This window comes from Leptosomus discolor, chromosome 8, assembly GCF_034619465.1.
Source record: "Leptosomus discolor isolate bLepDis1 chromosome 8, bLepDis1.hap2, whole genome shotgun sequence".
Lineage (NCBI taxonomy): Eukaryota > Metazoa > Chordata > Aves > Leptosomiformes > Leptosomidae > Leptosomus > Leptosomus discolor.
In genome coordinates this window covers 49,707,126-49,725,878 of record NC_141398.1, presented here as the reverse complement: position 1 = coordinate 49,725,878, position 18,753 = coordinate 49,707,126, and the positions used below count along the sequence as shown (strand labels likewise).

The following is an 18,753-nucleotide window of genomic DNA, read 5'->3' as shown; positions in this document are numbered from 1 at the left end:
TCTCAGTAGAATTTCACAGTGACATTAAATTCAAAGACATTTTCATCTTCTATAGTATAATTCTACTTCCTAAAACTGACAGTAAATGATCCTCTGTCAATAACATTTGTTTTACTTTTTGGCTCATTCAGTTCAGCAACATAGCAGCAACAATGTTGTTCTTTTGTGGTGAATTTCTATGTATGAAAGCCAGCTGCTTCTCTTGAGCAATCTGGTCCATCTTCTTCCTTCTTTTTATGGTACAGTGCCTACATTTAACTTTCAAAGAAGGATGCACAATACCCAAGGCAAAATTCACACATCATTATGATTCAGCTTAGGCAAAGATTTCTTGTGCTACCTTTTTTATTTTTTCTGAACACTTCCAGAGGACATGCTCAAGCCGTGGTATTAGATCAACTACTATGATGGTGTTTAAAAGCCATCGCTTAATGCTGTCAAAACATAGCTATCTTTAAACAAAACTGGACAAAAATTAAACACCAGAAGTGAATTACATAGTGAAATCAAATCAGCTGGAAAAAAAAAAAAATCAGAAATGGTGTCTTCATTACTCATTTTTACACTTGAAGTATACACACTGTGATTACTTAAAAGCACAAAGCAGCAGTGTATAATCTGTATTACTTTGGGCATCCAGGCCACTGGTTAGTAAAATACCTCCAAAATTGTTAGTTTTATGATAGAAATGAAAAAAGTTTGGTTACTTCCAAACATTGTCTTACCTTTGCTGTGGGAAGCATGTCAAAGCAGTCCAGTATGAATAATACTAATGCTTGTATCAGCATCATAAACTGATTGAATTGCCAAGTCAGGCTAAAGAGAAATGTTGCTATGAATACAGCCATAAGTGTCAGTCTCTGGAAGGAAGGAAAGAAGTTTTATTTAACTTCATAGTTTCCTTCACTGAAAAACAAACACCACCCCCACCCCCCCGCCCCGCCCAAAAAAAACCCCCAACAAAAACAACCAAAAACCCACCTTAATGTAATTTTATTTAAAATCCACTTAAAAAACATTAATATGGGTTTTCTAACGGCAATAACTGCTTGGAGGATAATTAACATTTTTTAAGAGTTTCACATTCTTGTATTTATGCCTGTATTTTACCCCTGTAATACCACTTGCAAGAAAATGCTGAGATCTCAAATAGTTTCAGCCCATAGATTAACATGCAATATGTGTTTTACTATGCTAAAATAGCAGTTATTTGAACAAATTGAAGAGTAATGACTTAAGAATCGTTTGTCAAAGAAACTGTATCACCAATTTGCTTCTATTCTTGCAGATCAGGATAACCTCCTATGTTTGCATAAACAAATGAAATCTAAAGAAAATTTTAATCCTTGTGCTTTACAAGCTTTTCTCCTGCCCACTTTGTGTTAGTATCTTAAGTTTTCTTAAACACACAGTACTTTGGAGCTTACCTTTTTTTCAGTGCTAGGCACATATATTCCTTTGTATTTAATTTTAATTTAAATTAACAGAACTAAAACATTTAATTTAACAGAAGGCTCATCTGATTAATGTTTTCAACATTATAAGTGATTTGTGTGTGTATATATCCATTGCTATAAACGCTTATTAAGTATTTTGTCCTAAATTTTACAGACAGTTTTTTGATACTAATTTTACTGTGTCATACTTATGAGAAATACTCACTTCTCGAACAGGCTGTAAATGAGTTCTGAGTAGGTATGTGATGGCTGCTATCTGAACAGCAAAGAATGGTAGTGCCCAGTTCTCTCTTAATGGAATGGTGAATTCTACTCTTGTAGTGTCTATTCTGTACAAAACAGATTGAGTCATAAATTTAAAAGAAATAAAACCCCAACTTGGTGACAGAGAATTGCAATGACAGGCATCTTTGTGGTATTTTAAATACTTATTGATAAAAATGAAGGCTTTACACTCTAGTTCCTTCAACATGCCTGGGTCTGAAAAAAACATCATTATGAAGGTTCCGTAAATCATCCAACCTCAAATGTTGTACTTCAGCTTCACTTACTGTTAAAAAACTAATACTATGGATTAAATCTTAATTATGACGCACAGCTTGGGTAATTTAAAAATGAACAAACCACCCCAAAACAAAATCACTTCCAAAATCTCGCATGTGGAGTTTTCAGGCAACAGGTAATTTTACTTCATTTTTTGGTTTGCAAAAAACACATATAAGAATAAACAGGTATCAATTCCTTCACCATGATCCCACTGCATTAGATCTGAATACCACTAAACTGTTTAGAACTTTCTGGTCATTTTTTGAATGTCCTAACACAAAAAGTATGTAACGGAAGTCAGCAAAATTTCCTCAAGGGCAGTCATTTACAAAATCGGAATTAGAAGTTAAAACCAAAAAATAATTCCCTTTTTTCTTGTGTAGCAAAAATATTTGCTCAACAGGACAGTAAGCAACACATCTGACACATGCTTAGCTGGATGAAAACTTCTAAAATGGAGTTACTCAGTAGCCTCAGATGCACTTCATCTGGACAGAAAGTCTTTATCCAAATCAATTCCATGTACGTATTCCATTTGCATAAACGACAACAAGCTTCCATTGTTCATAAATTATTATTAAGATGGACAAAACAAAACTGCTCCAAATATTCTGTAAACGGAAAAGATGACCTCATGAAATAAACGTGTGAACCACTGCACATCACATGTATTTTTTAATTACTTTCATCTTAGGAGAAAGAAAGGTTCTACTGCTATGTACCTATAATTACTCTGTAGTGGACATTCTTGCAGATAAACTTCTTTACACCTGCTGATTAACATATCAAACAGTTCTGATAGAACTGACACTGTACTTCTATTTTCTTGATTAAGTTACAGATAACAGCCTATGTCACCAGTCTCAGCTTCATGCCAGCAGCTTACTGCTGGCCTAAAGCCAGTTCTTTAATTTTTCTCTCCAAATTGAGAATTCTTCAAGTGATAAAGAACTAGAACAGCTCAATTACCATCTTTTTTCTCTGAGTCTTAGTGCAGGAAATGTCTACAGGAATGAGGGAACAAAGAAGCTGAACTTCTGATGATTTTAGGTTGTTGAAGGAATCCATGGAAGCTGGGTGTGGAGCAGTGAGGAGAGACCTGAAGGTTATATATGCAGGTGTCTTTCAACATCTAAGGGATCCCAGGCTGGAGAAGACAGGTACATCATCTGGAGATCGAGACACATCTGAAAGATGTAGTCCACTTTCGGAGACCAATTTAAGCCAAAATTTTCGACTTAAACTTCTTGAAACTTTAAAATCCTAGTCTGAAATGTCAGGTCATTTCTGAGTATTTTCTAATTATTCTGCACTATATAAACATTTTTTCTCAATTTTTCTGGCTAATCTGGAAAAAAGCCTTAGAGTTTCATTTTTTGTCCAATTAATCATGCATTTGAAGGTTTAATGCCTTACCTTCGACATGAGGTACAATTTTACAAGATTGAATGTTTAATCACACTTACCTGTTTGTTATATACCAGCAAGCTGCCAACAACCCTGAAAGCCATGTTCCACTAAGAAGCCAGCTTGTTACATACAGAGCAATGACATAAAGTGCCTGAAGTCCAAACAAAGTGTAGATATAAAAATAAATGGGCTCTAGGTATTGCTGTAAAACACAAGAATACTGATGTTGACATAAAACACTCATGGGTGGGGGATTATACTTAATATGAATTAGGTTTTGCTTTTACAAATTAAAAAGGTATCAGGAATATTTCTAATTAGAAAATAACTCTAAAGGGGAGCTAGGATTCACTGCGCAATCTTCATAATGCAGTTACAATCTAAAGCCATAAATGCATGCCTACCTGAATTGGAAGAATCCTATACAGAATGCTGAGAAACACCTCCTGGTAAACATTCATTCTTTCAAGTATGTTAATTGTCCTCACAGATTCAGTTTTATTGTCATATACTAAACCATGTAAACCTTAACGATAAAGAGAAATTGAAATAGGAGATTGTCATTTTCTCCCTCCATCTTCATTTGAACAGTGAATAACTTTTTCAAAGGTATTTTAGGAATCTCTCATCAGAAACTGCAAACTTTGAGTCAAGGATTCAGATCACATTACCTCTGAATCAACATGACTTTTTGAGGTCTTCAGTCTCCCTGCTTTGAATGCGGCTCAGTGCTAATTCAGGTACTGTACATTTAGTAATGTATAAAACATTTAGTTTTTACACTTACATTCCTAGCACAGAATCTGCGGTACATACTGGATCTTGAGAACCATTCTTGTCTCTACTTTGAACACAGGTGACGATAATATTGACAAATATGTAGTACGAGCAAAACTGATAGGGAGCAACAGTTAATATCTAGAAAATGAGACTGTCACAGAAAACCTCATCGTTGTATATGATTTTCTTGGAAGCTGCTCATTGTGTCACCTACTGTCCAAGCATACAGTAAAAAAATTGCCCCTTCCGACAAATAGCTCATAATTCAAATTACATATGAGAAGAATAAAAATGAAAGTAATATACTGAATAAACCATCAAGGCTGAAACCTTAACAGATGTGAAAGTTGTCCCTCAAAGTGACTGCCTTCATCAGAATGTGAAGGTGTGGCACAGAAACCAATGTATCATTGTGAGATGTAGTATGTTCTCAACTTAGCGGCTCCCTGGTGTATGAACAGAATAAATCTATCTCCAGTACAACTGTTACACTATCTTTCGCAGTTACAGTATTCCTTGTTTTCAACTATATTTGAAAAAATATTAAAAATAGTCAGCTGGACACATGGAGTAAAACTTACTTTACAGTTTACAATACCTTGCTGAATGGAAGCAGCCTGAATCATCTGTTTGTAGTAAGAATAATAAAGTCCGCATTCAGTTCTGAATGATATTTCTCTCTCGACTTCCTGCAAGTGAAAGTTCAAAAGTAAATTCACTTTCCATTTGCTTTTCACAATCATACAAAGCTGCCTTCAACTCAAATTCTTTCTGCACCAGAGAAATTGACTTATACAGTGGCTTGAATCTTTGGGTTCGTGCATTCTATGCAAATTCAGAAACATTTTGGATCCTTTCCTATTTTTTTGTAACATTCAATGTTTAGATAGGTGCAGTGGCCAACAGCTGGACTTTAATACCGCATATGCTTGCTCCATGCATTTAACCTTTTCTTTCAGATGCGGATATCCCATAGTGTTCCATGGCTTTGCAACCTTAAGGCTCAATTAATTCAGTGTGCTATACTTGGGACTGCACCATAATGCCACTCCAAGATTTCATCTGGCAGGGTATACTGCCACCCACTTGTTAAATGCTGTTTCTTGCAGGAAGCCAGCTGTTCATCACTCACACGTAAATTGCAGGTTAAAGAAAAGGTGATTCTTTACTTGGTTTTAGATGTAGGCACAGTTATTTTTAATTTAAAAATTAAAATATAATAAAATCAAATTATTTACAATAGGTACACTTCAACTTATGCCTCTTTCTTGGCCAATATTGCAGCAGGTGGAGTCTAGCGAGATATGAAAGCTCTCCTACAGAGAACTGCTCTCAGTGCAGGATCTTCACTTTGAAATTCACCTCCTTTTGTTAACTCATTAGTTGTGAAGACCTAATGAAATTTAAGAAATTCAGAGCCTTGGGCTACCACATTTAAACAAAGTAAGACTGCATGAGCAATCAATCTGAAGATAAATAATAGGCATCTTATACAAAATTGGTTTATTATTAGTGATCTTTTTAGTCATTTAAAAATATGCCAGCAAATACCTCTGATAAGCAGTAAGTTAGAAAAGGTTTCTATTCAGGTTTGAAAACCCAGTGAGATTCCTGTATGTGGTATAAGCAAGTCATTAAGAAATTTAAGTGAGATTTCTAAAGATAATCTTATTAATTCAGCTTTCTTTACAAAAGAACACTACTGCAATAACAGAATATTACTGTTTACTGAGATTTTTATGAATGCCATTCTGGTTAATGCAACCTTGCATAGAATCCCAAGACTTCCTTCTTTCTTATACATATATCCTTCTTCTATAAGAGTCCCATCTCTTCTGCTGGAATAGAATCAATACTATTTCAGAGCTAACATAAAGCTAGATAAAAAATCATGTTCCTCCCTCCTCTACTGCCCAGTATAGAATCTTATCTTAAAACATGTGTTTTATTGAAGTCAACTGTTGACAAACTAAACCAGTATTAGTTCTGGTCTGAGAAAAATTAACAGATAAAAATGCATCTGATTCAATCTAACTTCACAATTAAACTCTCCAGCTGTTCTATGACACACAAATCATTATAATGCCAACAGAAGAAACTGACATTGCACTAGATGCTAAAAGCCACACACTTAGCAAAACGAGAATGATGGATTTTGAAGGAGCTCTTGTTTCAAATTCATCACTACTGAAAAGTTTTCTAATCCCAAAAAGTGGCTGATTCTAAATGTTCATTAAAAAAAAGAAAAAAGAAGGAATGTTAACATTTGGAATTTATTAAGGGGGAGAGAGCAGTCACAGAGGGGGATCTAATTAGCAAAAATGCATTCAAACATGATTAATTTGTAATCCTGGCACCAGCTGTATTCAATCAAATGCTATACTTTATGAGACAAACACTAGTGAGTTTTACATCTGTTTCATGCTAAGATAACATCTGTTTTATTCACTCTCAATACTTTTCCAGTTCTACAGCAGTTTATACTTTTCCTTCTATTCCACATCAATAAAAACATACAGACTTATGGGTAAGCATTGTAACAGCACATTTATCTTTCTATATATTCAATTTGTGAGTGTTTAACAAAGAAGTTACCACTGTTCCAAGGAAAAAAAAAAAAAAAAAGAACATTATCCTCCAGGATACGTACAGAGTTGCATAGGATTTCAATTTAAGCAATTGTATCCTAATAATATTAAGCATTCAGGACAAAATACAAAGGACTTTTCCTCTCGAAGGCAATGCAAAATTCTAGAGCCTAGGTCTCCTCAAACTCCTTAACCCAGTCATTCAGAATACTGAGCAAGCAAACAAAGTCTGAGTTTTTCTATAAATAAAGAGCATAAGCAAAGCTCCAATTACTTTTCTTTTTCGACAAACGTAAAGCACAATTTGTGTAACTGAAAATATTTTCCAGTTGTTCCATTTAAGTTCAGATAGATTTGAAAGAATCTCAAAGACTTGAAAACAGTCTCAACCATACAAGTGGAAACTCAATACAGACAGCTGCTATCAGTGTTCCCGGTTGCAAATCATGCCTTCAGCAAACGTATTTAATCCTCGTACATGGTCTCTTGGCTGGTTAACCTCATGCCCATCTGTTAGAACAGCATGACTCCTACTCAGATCAGACTTTTGATTCAGAGTAAAAGTACCCATAACCACTCAACAGGTACTTCTTTGGAAAAGTACCACCGAAGTATTGGACTGCCCTCCTCTTTATGGCTTACATGCTCACTTTGTAGGGTTCTAATTAGCTGGCTACCTGTTTCCCCACCTTTTTTGGTCTTTCTTTTATTCAAAATGTAACAAGGGAAAACAAGCACTTCAGAGAAGGAATCCCAAGATTCTTATCTTGCATAAATTTGAAAGATTTAAAATTTGACTTCTTGCAAGCAGCAATTTTATTAAAGGAAAATTCAGTAATAGTAGTCTAAATGCTTAACTCAGAAGGGATGAAGAACAAATGAAAGCTCTGCAGTGTACCTGTTTGTGTTATAATACTAATTTGCTATGTGGCCTTGGCTTATTCCTGCTCAAGGTTTCTTCAGAGTTTGCATTTGAACAAGCAATACAACAGCTGACGGGAGAGGTGATGCAATGCTCTCCCTGCCCCTCATTTTGTTATTTTCATAGTAGATCCTGTTCCCCAGAGACACTATACTTGAGGAGCAGTCACTGAACTGCTATCAAAAATTATGTAGAATAGACTAGCTATTCTCTATGTGTAGTGCAGTAAGTTTTCAGACAACTGAAAAAGAATTTTTGGCTAAGAAATCTGTTTTGGCTGTCACCATAATAAACAGAAATCTTTGTTGTTTTAATGCATATGAGAAGAGATATAAACTCTTTCCTACAAAATTGTCTGGTCAAGTTAAATGATTATAACCTTTTGTGATCTGTGATGGATGGGTACACAAACACAGCTTCTGACTATGTGACACAGTACCCTGCATTCTTTTTTTTTCATAGTTATTTTAGGAGGTCTTGGAATAAAAAAAAAAACAAAAAAACTCATCATGTATGTCTTTCATAGCATAAACCACTCTTCGAGATCTGTATTTTCAGTTTTTCTGATAAGGAAACATTCTATCTTTCTCCAATTACCATGGCAAATCTATAACAGCAGGCATATTTATTAGAAAATACAAAGATTCACACATACTGCAGCAGCTGAAATCAATGCACTGTTGAAAGCCACATACAAAATAGAACAAAATGGTCTCACAACCACAGAACAGTTTTTCTAGTTGGGTGAACCATTGCTGGAAGATACCCAAAACTGAATTGGTTTTCTATGAATTGCAGCTGAAATTACAGAAAGGTAATCACTACAAGTGCACATGCAAGTTGTGAAAAGTTAAGAATTATGGCTTTGCATAATGAACTCTTTTTACTTTCAGTTTTTAGGGTTGAATACAATTGGCAAACTGCACAAAATCATAATGTTCATATCTCAATGGGGTCTTCAGAACAGAAATTCCACCTTTTGTACCTAAATGGTACATGTAAAAACCTCCACCTAAGTTAGTGCAAAAGTGTCAGGTAAATGCTGCAGACCTCCTTCTACTGATGTACAAAGAGAGGAGCACCTTCACATGAAAAAAAAAAAAAAAAAGACAAAACAAGTCTCCCATTACACCTCCCTATATTAGTTTATTAGCCATACATACTCTTTTGTGTATGAATTCTTCCCATCTGACTAACTGTAGCTTATTGGAAGAAAGGAAAAAAGTTCAAGGGTGTCAATATGTTGTTCCATGATTTTTATATCAGAATTCAGTAACATAAAATCCCCAAATTTGCACTGTTTACAGCCAATTCAGGGTAACTGACGTTACTAATTTAAAATGCATGGAAATTAAAATTTATTTTCTTTTCTGTGTTTTAGAGCAGTAGTGATGCACTACTATGTTTCACAGGCATGGGGTTTAATGAAACACTGAATGTGTATTAGCATTGCTTCCATTTCTTCTATATATAAAGTCTAATAAAAACTAAAGAAAATAACCTCTGCACTTCATTAAGCAAGGCATGGAATAATTGCGTGCCAAGGATTAGACTAGTCCTCCATTCTGAGAATTATGGCTGGGGTATGCATTAAAATAAAACTTCAAAAAAAGTTTTTCAAAAAAAATTTCAAAATTTTAGGAAAATTCAGTTAATATATGCAAAAACATATGCTTTTGGCAAACTATAAAATGTTAGGGGAAAAAAGCAAATTTCCCACTTATTTTCAACATAATCTTTGAGGATCTCAGATTGTTCCTTAGTGTATTTAATTCTTGTCTTTTATTAGTATATGGTATGTGCTACAATTACAGGATTAGCCAATTCAGAAATGCACTAAACATGTCCATACATCTAGAGATATTCCAACGCCCACTCATACATACAGACACAGAGATGTCTGTATACTCTTTTACAGATGTTAGGATGGGCGTTCCTGTCTCATCTTCGCAGGAAATTTCACAGGCTCTTCATATGTGGTCTTCTCTTTCCATACTACTCACAAGACTGTACTCGGTTTAAACTTTATCTCATCCATGTGTATTCTAATGTATTCTTTCTCTGCTTGCTTAAGAGAAAGCGTATCAAAATACATAGTTTAGATTTCTTATCTTGCTAGTCTCATGACCACAAAATGCTCTGATATGGATACTGGCAAGAAAACAAGTCTAGACTATATTTAAGTTAAAAGTAAAGCCTTAAAAAGCTTTGTGTTAATCAAAGTGAAAGCACAGTCAGATTCTGTGCAGACAAATGCAGAAAATTTGATCAGACTTGACTCAACCCCACCCTTCACTGTATTTGCAAATAAACTGCAGGGGATACTAGCTGTCTGGTCTCAAGCGGTAATAAACAATTTGAGAACAAATCTTTAAAAGTACCTTTGAATCTCGCTTGGGATGTAAGTATTTACAAAATTAATTACATTGGTCTGATCACTCAAGTTAGAGCTATAGCCTTCTATTTGGGAAGATATCCTAAGAAACAATCTAAGTTGAGAGTGAGTACATGCAAAACACAAACAGTATACACTCACTGAACACATAGCTCCAAAAAGCAGGAGCATGTATGAAGCCTGATCACTTTTGGTTCTGTGTTACAAGTGGTTATTTTACCTCTAACAATATGTGAAATCTCATTAAAGCTTTTTCTGTTTTTATCAGTTTAAAATTAGCACCGTAGCTACATGCATTCACTGGTGGACTTAACATATTACTGAAGAAGGTATAATGTGAGATCAGAGAATATCTTCATCTCTTTCCTCTTTAACCTGCCAGTAGATGAACTTAACACTTTTTAGAATTTTTCCATCAAATTGGCTGAAATTGCCCATATTCCAGTGTTACTAGTTATTGTATCAGCTCCTTAGGATGAAACGAAAGCTACAGAGACAACAGAATCCAGCCTAAAAGTCTCTGTAGGGTTTTATTTCAGTTTTGATATCTAATCAAAGTGTATTAAAATGAAATCAATAAATAAAATGAGCCCTTCATCCATTGGAGGTAATTTAATTGCAGCTACAACTTGCTTCTCTCAGTGAACATTGTGTCCCCCCACATTACTTCAACAGAATAAAAATGCTGCATCCATTAGGTTCATACATTGCCACAAGTCCATGCCTGTTTGTGCTTCAAAATATACAACGCTCGTGCAACTAATCAGTACCTGCTTTTGGAAGGAAAAGGCAAACCTAAGGTTACCTTCAATACATATACAATCTATCTATCTATGCAAAGGAAGACGACAGTGGATACAAACCAGTGTTGTACGTATAATACACCAACAGTTGTTTCAGTAAGCGCCAATTGTTGTTATTACAGATACGCAAATGTTTCTGGGGCAGAAAAAGTGCATAGTATAGGAATGACATATTGCAATGCAAGTATTCCCATTAAATATATGTACTCTTTGAATAATGTAATATGTAGACCTAACAGAGTGAATTTTTAGGCATTTAAAAGGAAAATGACTCACCTGTTTCTTTTCTCTGGTTAAATTTAGGTATGGGTACAGTTGCATTATTTTCCCATGCAATGATTCTCAGAAAAAACTAGTCAGTCCTGGATCTTGGGAATGAAAATTCTGCTACAGTGTAGATGTTGGTTTTACATTGGTGAATGCGTGAAATATGTTTTAAGGTTTGCACACTTAAGATAACATTATATAAAATTAGTATTGAATAGTAATGAGACTGTGCCTAAACTGTATTACAAGATCACAACATAAATACAATTAAAGAACCGTATGCCAGGATTTTGCATATTTTTTAACTGTTTTTTGTTTGGTTTTGGATTGCTTTGGATGATTAGAGAGCAACATATAGTAGATTGTTGAAGTTCTAGATAACAATCAATGGTTGGAAGACCCACAGCTACAGCTCAAGTAGGAGCTGTGCAGCAATGCTTTTTGAGAAAAATTGGGGAAAGGTGTTTATAGAAATGATCAAGTATTTAAAAAATGGTGGGAAGGAAAGCACAGCTTTTTTTCAAATTAAATTTAAAAAAATTAAATGGTCTATATTTTTGAGCAAGTTACAAGACAAACACATAAATAAATGAAATTTCAACTAAAATATATTAATACTTTGTGAAAGCACTGATGAAACTATGAAAATGACTGTTACCTTAATATTGGAAAACCACAGATCATTTTCATGCAGTGTAGCAACATAAACAGAAGTAAGAAGTCCAAGAGAGATGGCAACAATTCCACCAACAGTTATTGAGAGTATGTTCCACAGCTTTCCACCTGTATGATCTTGGAAGAAAAATATTTCACTCTGTAATTGTGAAACACATAATTCAACTTAAATTTGGAAACCCATTTATACATTGCCTGTGCTAGTAGTTTACATTCTGTAGGTAACAGGACACTTGCTTTTAAGAGGTCTTTATGGAGATGTCTTTTTTCTCATGTAACAAACTCAGAGTATTTCATTTACATGCAAAGTGAAATAAGGCATGCCTTAATTGGTAAAACATAGTTATAGTTTAAGAACACCATGATCCCATATAAATCTAGAAAAATACCGTATCTAATCTGTAAATCTAACCCCAAATATCCTCCAGGGCATCTTTTTTAATTAAGGCAATACAGGATGACAGTTAGATCAGAAAGTAAAAACTAAAATCTTCTTCAAACGCATTAAAACTGCTGCCTGGTTTTTGGTGGTATGCTTGGTTTTCTAAAAAAGCAACATTGAAGGTTCAGAAGTCTCACTAAATACCCACAAAGAGACTGAACAGAGGCCAAAGCAGCCTTTGATAACAGTGTTATGCTCTGATTCGCAGATGACTTTCTGTTGACATCAGAGTATGATCATAGATGGAATGACAGGAAAGAAAGGTGGCGTTTCTAGACAGCTCAATCAATTTATTGTACACTTACATTCCTGGGTTTTAGTGTTCGTGGGTTTTTTTTTTTTTAATGTTGATATAAGGCTTAACATAGATCTTAGTGATCTGGAATTGTATCTTTGAAATGGCTATTTCATTCTACATAATGGGTATCAAATACGCAATTCATCAGAACCGAGGGCTGGGGGGCTGGAAGAGAACTATGATTACTTTCCCATTTTGTATTTAGCCTAAGCATGGAAACAACAACGTAACTTTCCTTTCATCTACCCAAAATGCATATATAGAAACATTTGGAATTTAGATCCCTTAAAATAAGGTAATTACTAAAACCAAACCAAACAAACTTTGCCAACTCTAAAGATACAACTCCAAACAAAAATTTTGTCAGTATTTCATCACTTAAATAGATCCTCAAATTAAGACACTTGATGTCTCTCTTTCAAGTTTACCTAGGTACTCTGTACTATAGTCAAAAAGCAAGGGTTTGCAGATAAATTCAGATTTCATGAGCAATCTGCTTAGATTTAACTACAACTCATCAGAGGTATTCAAATCCTGTTATGTTACCAATGATTTGAACTGGGATTTGTTTAAGAACCAACGATAGCTATATGAAATCTGATAGCGTGTCACCGATACTAAGTTGAAAAAAAAAATTGTTCTCGCCAATTCAAATTAGGATTGTAAAACAGAGATGAAATCGACATGCAGGAATCTGCATGCCCTCTGTCTCATCCAATTAATTTTGGTGACAGATATTCAAGTACAAAAATGTACTTTGTACATACCTAGTTCTAACCTGTGCTTAGGATAGATATCAAAAGCTAAACATGACTAAAAAGCCGTAACGTTACAATCTTTTCCATTTACCCACCGGACAGAGTTTTCCCATCAGGCTTCACATTCTTCTCCTCTGAAGGCTGATCTTCACCTCCTTCTGGGCCTTTTCCGACCCTTCTCTGTCTTATGGTTGTCATGATGTCAGTCACTTTAATTCATTATTCTTCAGTTTGACTCCTAAATAGACACATACAAGCAATGCATCTTTCTACCCAAACATTCACTTAATACTGTATGAAATACCTGAAAACAGAACCATATTTTACTGCCATCAGAGACTTTGACTTACAGAACTATACTGTAGCTGAAGTGTATATTACAAAACTGCAAGATTTAAAAAAAATTTTTACAATTCAGAGTGTAAATGAAAGTATGGACAACATTATCTTATATTTGTAAAGACTTAAGTTCACCACTTTACACACTGTTGTCCAGGTTTTCAGAACGATTCATTATTTTGACTGCCCTCACGTTTGGCCCTTGACTCAAAATGTGCACCAGGCTCAATCTCTTTCAAAATGTTTAAGTCCTTCAAAGAAAAATTAGTTGGTTTAGGGTATTTTAGTTGGGCACCTAAAATAGAAAGCCCAGCATTTAAATCTTGGCTTTCAGGAAATACCAAAAAAGGGGGCCATAAGATGAAAAAAAGATGCCAGAGGACATGTGCTACAAAAAACTATAGAGACAGCATTTAAAAGAATCCTTAAGGTTTTATACTATTAAAGTACCATAAAATTTGAGAACATTACAAACAAAGAGAAGAGCAGGTAGTCCTTCCCCATCAATTCCCCGGTGCTCTCTGCTCTGTGAGCATGGTCCATACATAAAACCTCTTCAACCTGCCATTCTACAGCTGAAAATCAATGATGACCCATCCTCACTGCAATAATCTGCTACCATTCCCAGAGCACAAGCACTGATATTTGTATCACCGTTGGTTTAACTGACTGGTAACAGTAATGCTCTAAGAAATACATTTCAACTACAAAACTTTGTTGTTTTAAAGCTTTTGCAGTGGATTAGCTTCCTTTCTTTCACACATGCATGGGAAAACACACGGAGGGAACTATACGAGCACATATCTAACTTGTTTTTAAGCAGCTGTTTTGCAGAAAACCTGGCAATTAATTAACACAGGCAAGAGGGTCATGATAACCATGCTCGCTCTTTGCACGGCCAGTCTTAGCCAGCTGTCCGCAACGCCTCACGCCCAGGGGAACGGCTTTGCCCGGCACATGCAGGAAAGCCTCGACAGGGCGCCGGGAAGGGAACGTCCCGCCTCCACCCACAGGACTGCCCGAGGTGAGGCGAGGCCTGGGGCAGCGGGGCGAGGGCAGGGTCTGCGATTGCAGGCCGGGCACGGGGGCACGATGGGGAGCCCGGGGCGCGACTGTAAGTGGCGACGGGGTAGCGCGCCGGAGAGGCGAGAGGGCGGCTGAAGGCGAGGGCGCCTGGGCCGCCGCGGGCCGACGGAGAGCGGGAAGCGGCCCCAGGGGCTGGGCAAGGGCGGGAAGAGGCAGGAGGGCCGGGCCTGGGGCAGCGGCTTCCCCGGCGGCCGGGGCGGGCCCCGCCGGGCGCGGGCAGCTCCACACAGCGACGCCTTTCCGCTGCCGGCGGCGGGGCTGGCTGCGGCCTGCACGGCCCAGCGCGGCGCGGCCTGCTCGGCGGCGGCTCCGCCGTCCGCCCGTCTCCTCCCGTTCCCCTCCGCATGCCCCCTGGCGGGGCCGATACCTGCCGGTGCTCCGAGGGCCGCGGCTTGCTGCAGCAGGGCAGCGGCTTCTCCTACCGGCGCTGCCTGCGCGGAACCGCCCGGGCCCCGCCGCAAGGAAAGGAAGGGGCAGGGGTGGGGGCGGGCGCGGCGCCTTTTGTTCGCCCTTCTCAGGCGGAGCGGAGGGGCTGCGGCAGCCGCGGCGCGGGGCTCGACGGCGGGCAGGGGCGCGCCGGTGGGCAGGCCGCCGCCGCCGCCGGACGGGGGAGGCCCGCGCGGGGAGGAGCCGCGGGCTTTGGGGAGTGGGCGGGCTGAGGGCTGGGGCCGGGCTGCGGCTGGGGCGGCCCGTCCGCGCCCTGCGGCGGGGCGCGGGGCGGCACCTTACTCCGTGGGGCTTGGCAGGCGCGTTTGGCTGCCTGTGGCGCTTTCGGGTTCTGCGGCGGGGACGAGGTTCTTTGCGAAAGCAGAGAAGGGCGAAGTCCCCACCCCGAGAGGGTTTTAAGTAGTTTAAATTTCAAGAGGCGGGCCGCGGCGAGTCCCTGCCGCGGGCTGCCGCCGCGCTGGGCTGCAAGAACCCGCCCGGCGAGGCTGGGGGGCTCGGGCCCGTGAAGCGGGGCTGCCCGTCCCGCACGGTGTCACCGGCGGCGTCCGCCGGCGGGAGCAGCGGGTCCGGCTGTCCCGTGGGCTTACAAGGGGCGCGGAGGATTCTTCTCTAAAATGGTGACGTAGAAGCTATTTTTAGTGTTGTGGTGTGGGTTGTTGTTTTTTTTTTTTTTCCCCAAATAGGTGTAGTCCCAGATATATGTGAAGTGATTAAATTAGAATCCTAAACAGCAGAGGTGTATTTTGTGTTCAGTTCCTTATAAGCTCCACTGCATTTGTTCATCAGCTGCAGCATGAACATGCAAGGGGGGGAAAGACTTTTATCTTTGTAGCAGAAGGGTAAGGGCAATGCTGGATTTTTTTTCTACTTAACAGGTACAACCTACCCTTACAATAATTCTTTATCGTAAATTTTATTTGCAGTGTCTTTAAAGATAGTTATCGTAGAAAAAAATTCCTCATAAAGCCTTTACCAACCAGTCCAGATAGGACTCCCAGATCCAATCACAGAAAGCAGATTTCCCAGTAATCCATACAAATTCTGTGGAACAGACAGGAATAAAATTCACTTATTCAGGACAATATTCAGCTGATTTTCCATCATCATTTTGCAGTCCCACAATACTTACTCTTTTTTTTTTTTTTTTTTTTTTCATTTCACAACCTTGGTTCATTGACAGAGCTGGTATTTTGAGCAAAAAGAAGCATGAAATTCATAGAAAGCATGTTCAGAGATGCCAGGCAAACTGTGTCACTTGTAATCATCCTGGTAATTCAGAGCTTTGAAGTCATTGACATTAGAGATCAGGAAATTTTTCAGTATGTGTCTTTGCACAGTTAGTAGTTCTTAGAACGAACAGAATGATTTTCTCTTACTTCTTCTGATTAAGCTCTCCAAATAGTTAAAAATTTCTGTGCTAGGTCAATTTACAAGAAACAGACTCGCCATACTTCTCTTATTTTTTTTGAGTAAGAAGGCAGGTGGTACATTTGTGAGGAATGCTTCAACTAATATGGAAACTGAAGAATTAGGCATTAGATTTACCTTATTTTTATCACTAATAGCATCACTGCCACATTGTACATGTCAGGTGTTTGTTAAAACATATTGTATACAGATCATACAAATGATTTTTACAGCGTAAATAAAAGAAAAAAAACTATCTTGAGTGTGTGTACGTTTTTGTGTAAAGAAGGTAAGGTAATTTACTTAAATTTCTGAGAAAGGGAATGCTGTGGAAGATGTTTCCTACAATGGAAATTCTGTTTATCCTGTAAAGAGGCCAATGCAAAGTAAAATCTACACAGAACAAAAAGTTGCAGAAATGGTTTAGAAAACATAATGATTTCAGAGCTTTAGAAATCTGGTAATTATGCATGTTCAGTAACTTGGGGCCCACTAAAAGCCTGTTCTCTGTAGAACCCAAACTTGGGTGGATGTTATCTTGAACTAAATGGCACGGGCTGCGTAGGGTGGTTGCCAACAAGCAGTAGTTCTGAGAAGAGGGGAGTTACAGTTGTCTTAATTCTACTGTGTCTTATGACACTGTGCTTGTATGTAATATATTTGTATGTGATAAACGAGTTACTGCGGTCAGTTGAAGAAATTTTCCATTTCATGGAAATGATTGCAGATTACCAGCGGTACAAATGCCACTGACATTCATGAACTACTAATGCAATCTACACTGTGAAGCAGTGTTATTTGAACTGAAAACAGCTTATGTAATAGAAAAGCATTAGACAGCCTTACATAGTGGTTCATGTACCTGAGAGTAACTGTTACCTTTAAGTCATTTTAGAATAAATAATCAGCTATAACCATAGTTTTGAAATATTAACGTCTAATTGTTCAAGTTTCAAACAGCAGAAAATTAGTCAGTAGGGAAAATAACAAATACATCTTTTCCCCAATTCTATATAATATTTTAACAAGTCGTATTTCCTATTGCAGTAAGTGTTTGGGTGCATCACTATTGAAAAATAGAGTGGGAGAAAAACCCTCTGCCCTGGTCCTCTGGAAGTACTCAGGAAAGATGAATCTGATGCTGTTTTGCCTAATATTCTAGGGACGACACCTGAAATACAGTAATAGCCGGAAAGTATCACACCACAGTACTCTTTACTACCTCTTTTTGCCAGGGACTAGAGCAATATAAGTGTAAAAAGAAAAAAATCCTATGTAGTGAGGAAGCTACTCTTGAGAGTTACTATTCAACGTATTCTCACTGAAACCATGTATTACCATCATGTATTGGGTTGGAAGGGACCTTCCACTAGACCAGGTTGCTCCAAGCCCCATCCAACCTGGCCTTGAACACTGCCAGGGAGGGGGCAGCCACAGCTTCTTTGGGCGACCTGTGCCAGTGTCTCACCACCCTCACAGTGAAGAATTTCCTCCTAATATCTAATCTAAATCTCTCCATAATAGTAACAACAAAATAAAATAAAATAACCTGTTTATGTAAATGTACACCATGATAAAACCAGCAATGGGTACTCTGGCAATACTTTCTCTTTTCTCTCCTTGGCCAGCAACAGCAAATGAGTTAGACCCTGGGGTTGTGGTTTTTTTCTTTTTCTGAAAAAGATGTGAAGAAAAGCTCCAGCAAAGCCAAGAAATATGCTGTCTATTTAGAATTAGATTCCAAGATATGTTTTAGCTTGTGTGATGGATAAGCAAGAGTCAACCACTTACCTGAAAAAAGGCTTTCACTCCATTTCAATTAGGGAAAAAAAATCCCACTAGCTTCAGTATGAATTTTGGAAGTGCACTTCTGTCCTTCAGCATTGTCCCATGCATGCAGGCTTACAAGTATTTTGACTTAAGAGTCTCATATTTCATCACTACAGTTACTTTTATAAAACTTGTATTAACAGTATTAAAACTGTAATAACTTGACACAAACGTGAGAAATGGCAGTAAAGTTTTTCAAATACTTTTTGAGTTAGACAGATTCCCATCTCTCTAAACACTGGTTCAGCATTTGAATTTTCCATGTTCATATTTCATACAGGTCAAGTAAAAGTGACTAAAGTG

General features: G+C 37.9%; 1 protein-coding gene across 1 annotated transcript in view; it reads right to left on the bottom strand.

The window, feature by feature from the left end:
* Positions 1-13,539, bottom strand: part of DPY19L3 (dpy-19 like C-mannosyltransferase 3) — a 33,734-nt gene extending 20,195 nt beyond the window's left edge. The window contains exons 1-7 of the mRNA XM_009949687.2: positions 13,437-13,539; positions 11,827-11,960; positions 4,792-4,882; positions 3,818-3,939; positions 3,470-3,615; positions 1,663-1,786; positions 726-860 (exon numbers count right to left, since the gene is read on the bottom strand). Of these exons, the coding sequence (XP_009947989.2) occupies positions 726-860; positions 1,663-1,786; positions 3,470-3,615; positions 3,818-3,939; positions 4,792-4,882; positions 11,827-11,960; positions 13,437-13,539 (855 nt within the window). The remainder of the gene's footprint in view (positions 1-725; positions 861-1,662; positions 1,787-3,469; positions 3,616-3,817; positions 3,940-4,791; positions 4,883-11,826; positions 11,961-13,436) is intronic.
* Positions 13,540-18,753: the final 5,214 nt, after the last annotated feature.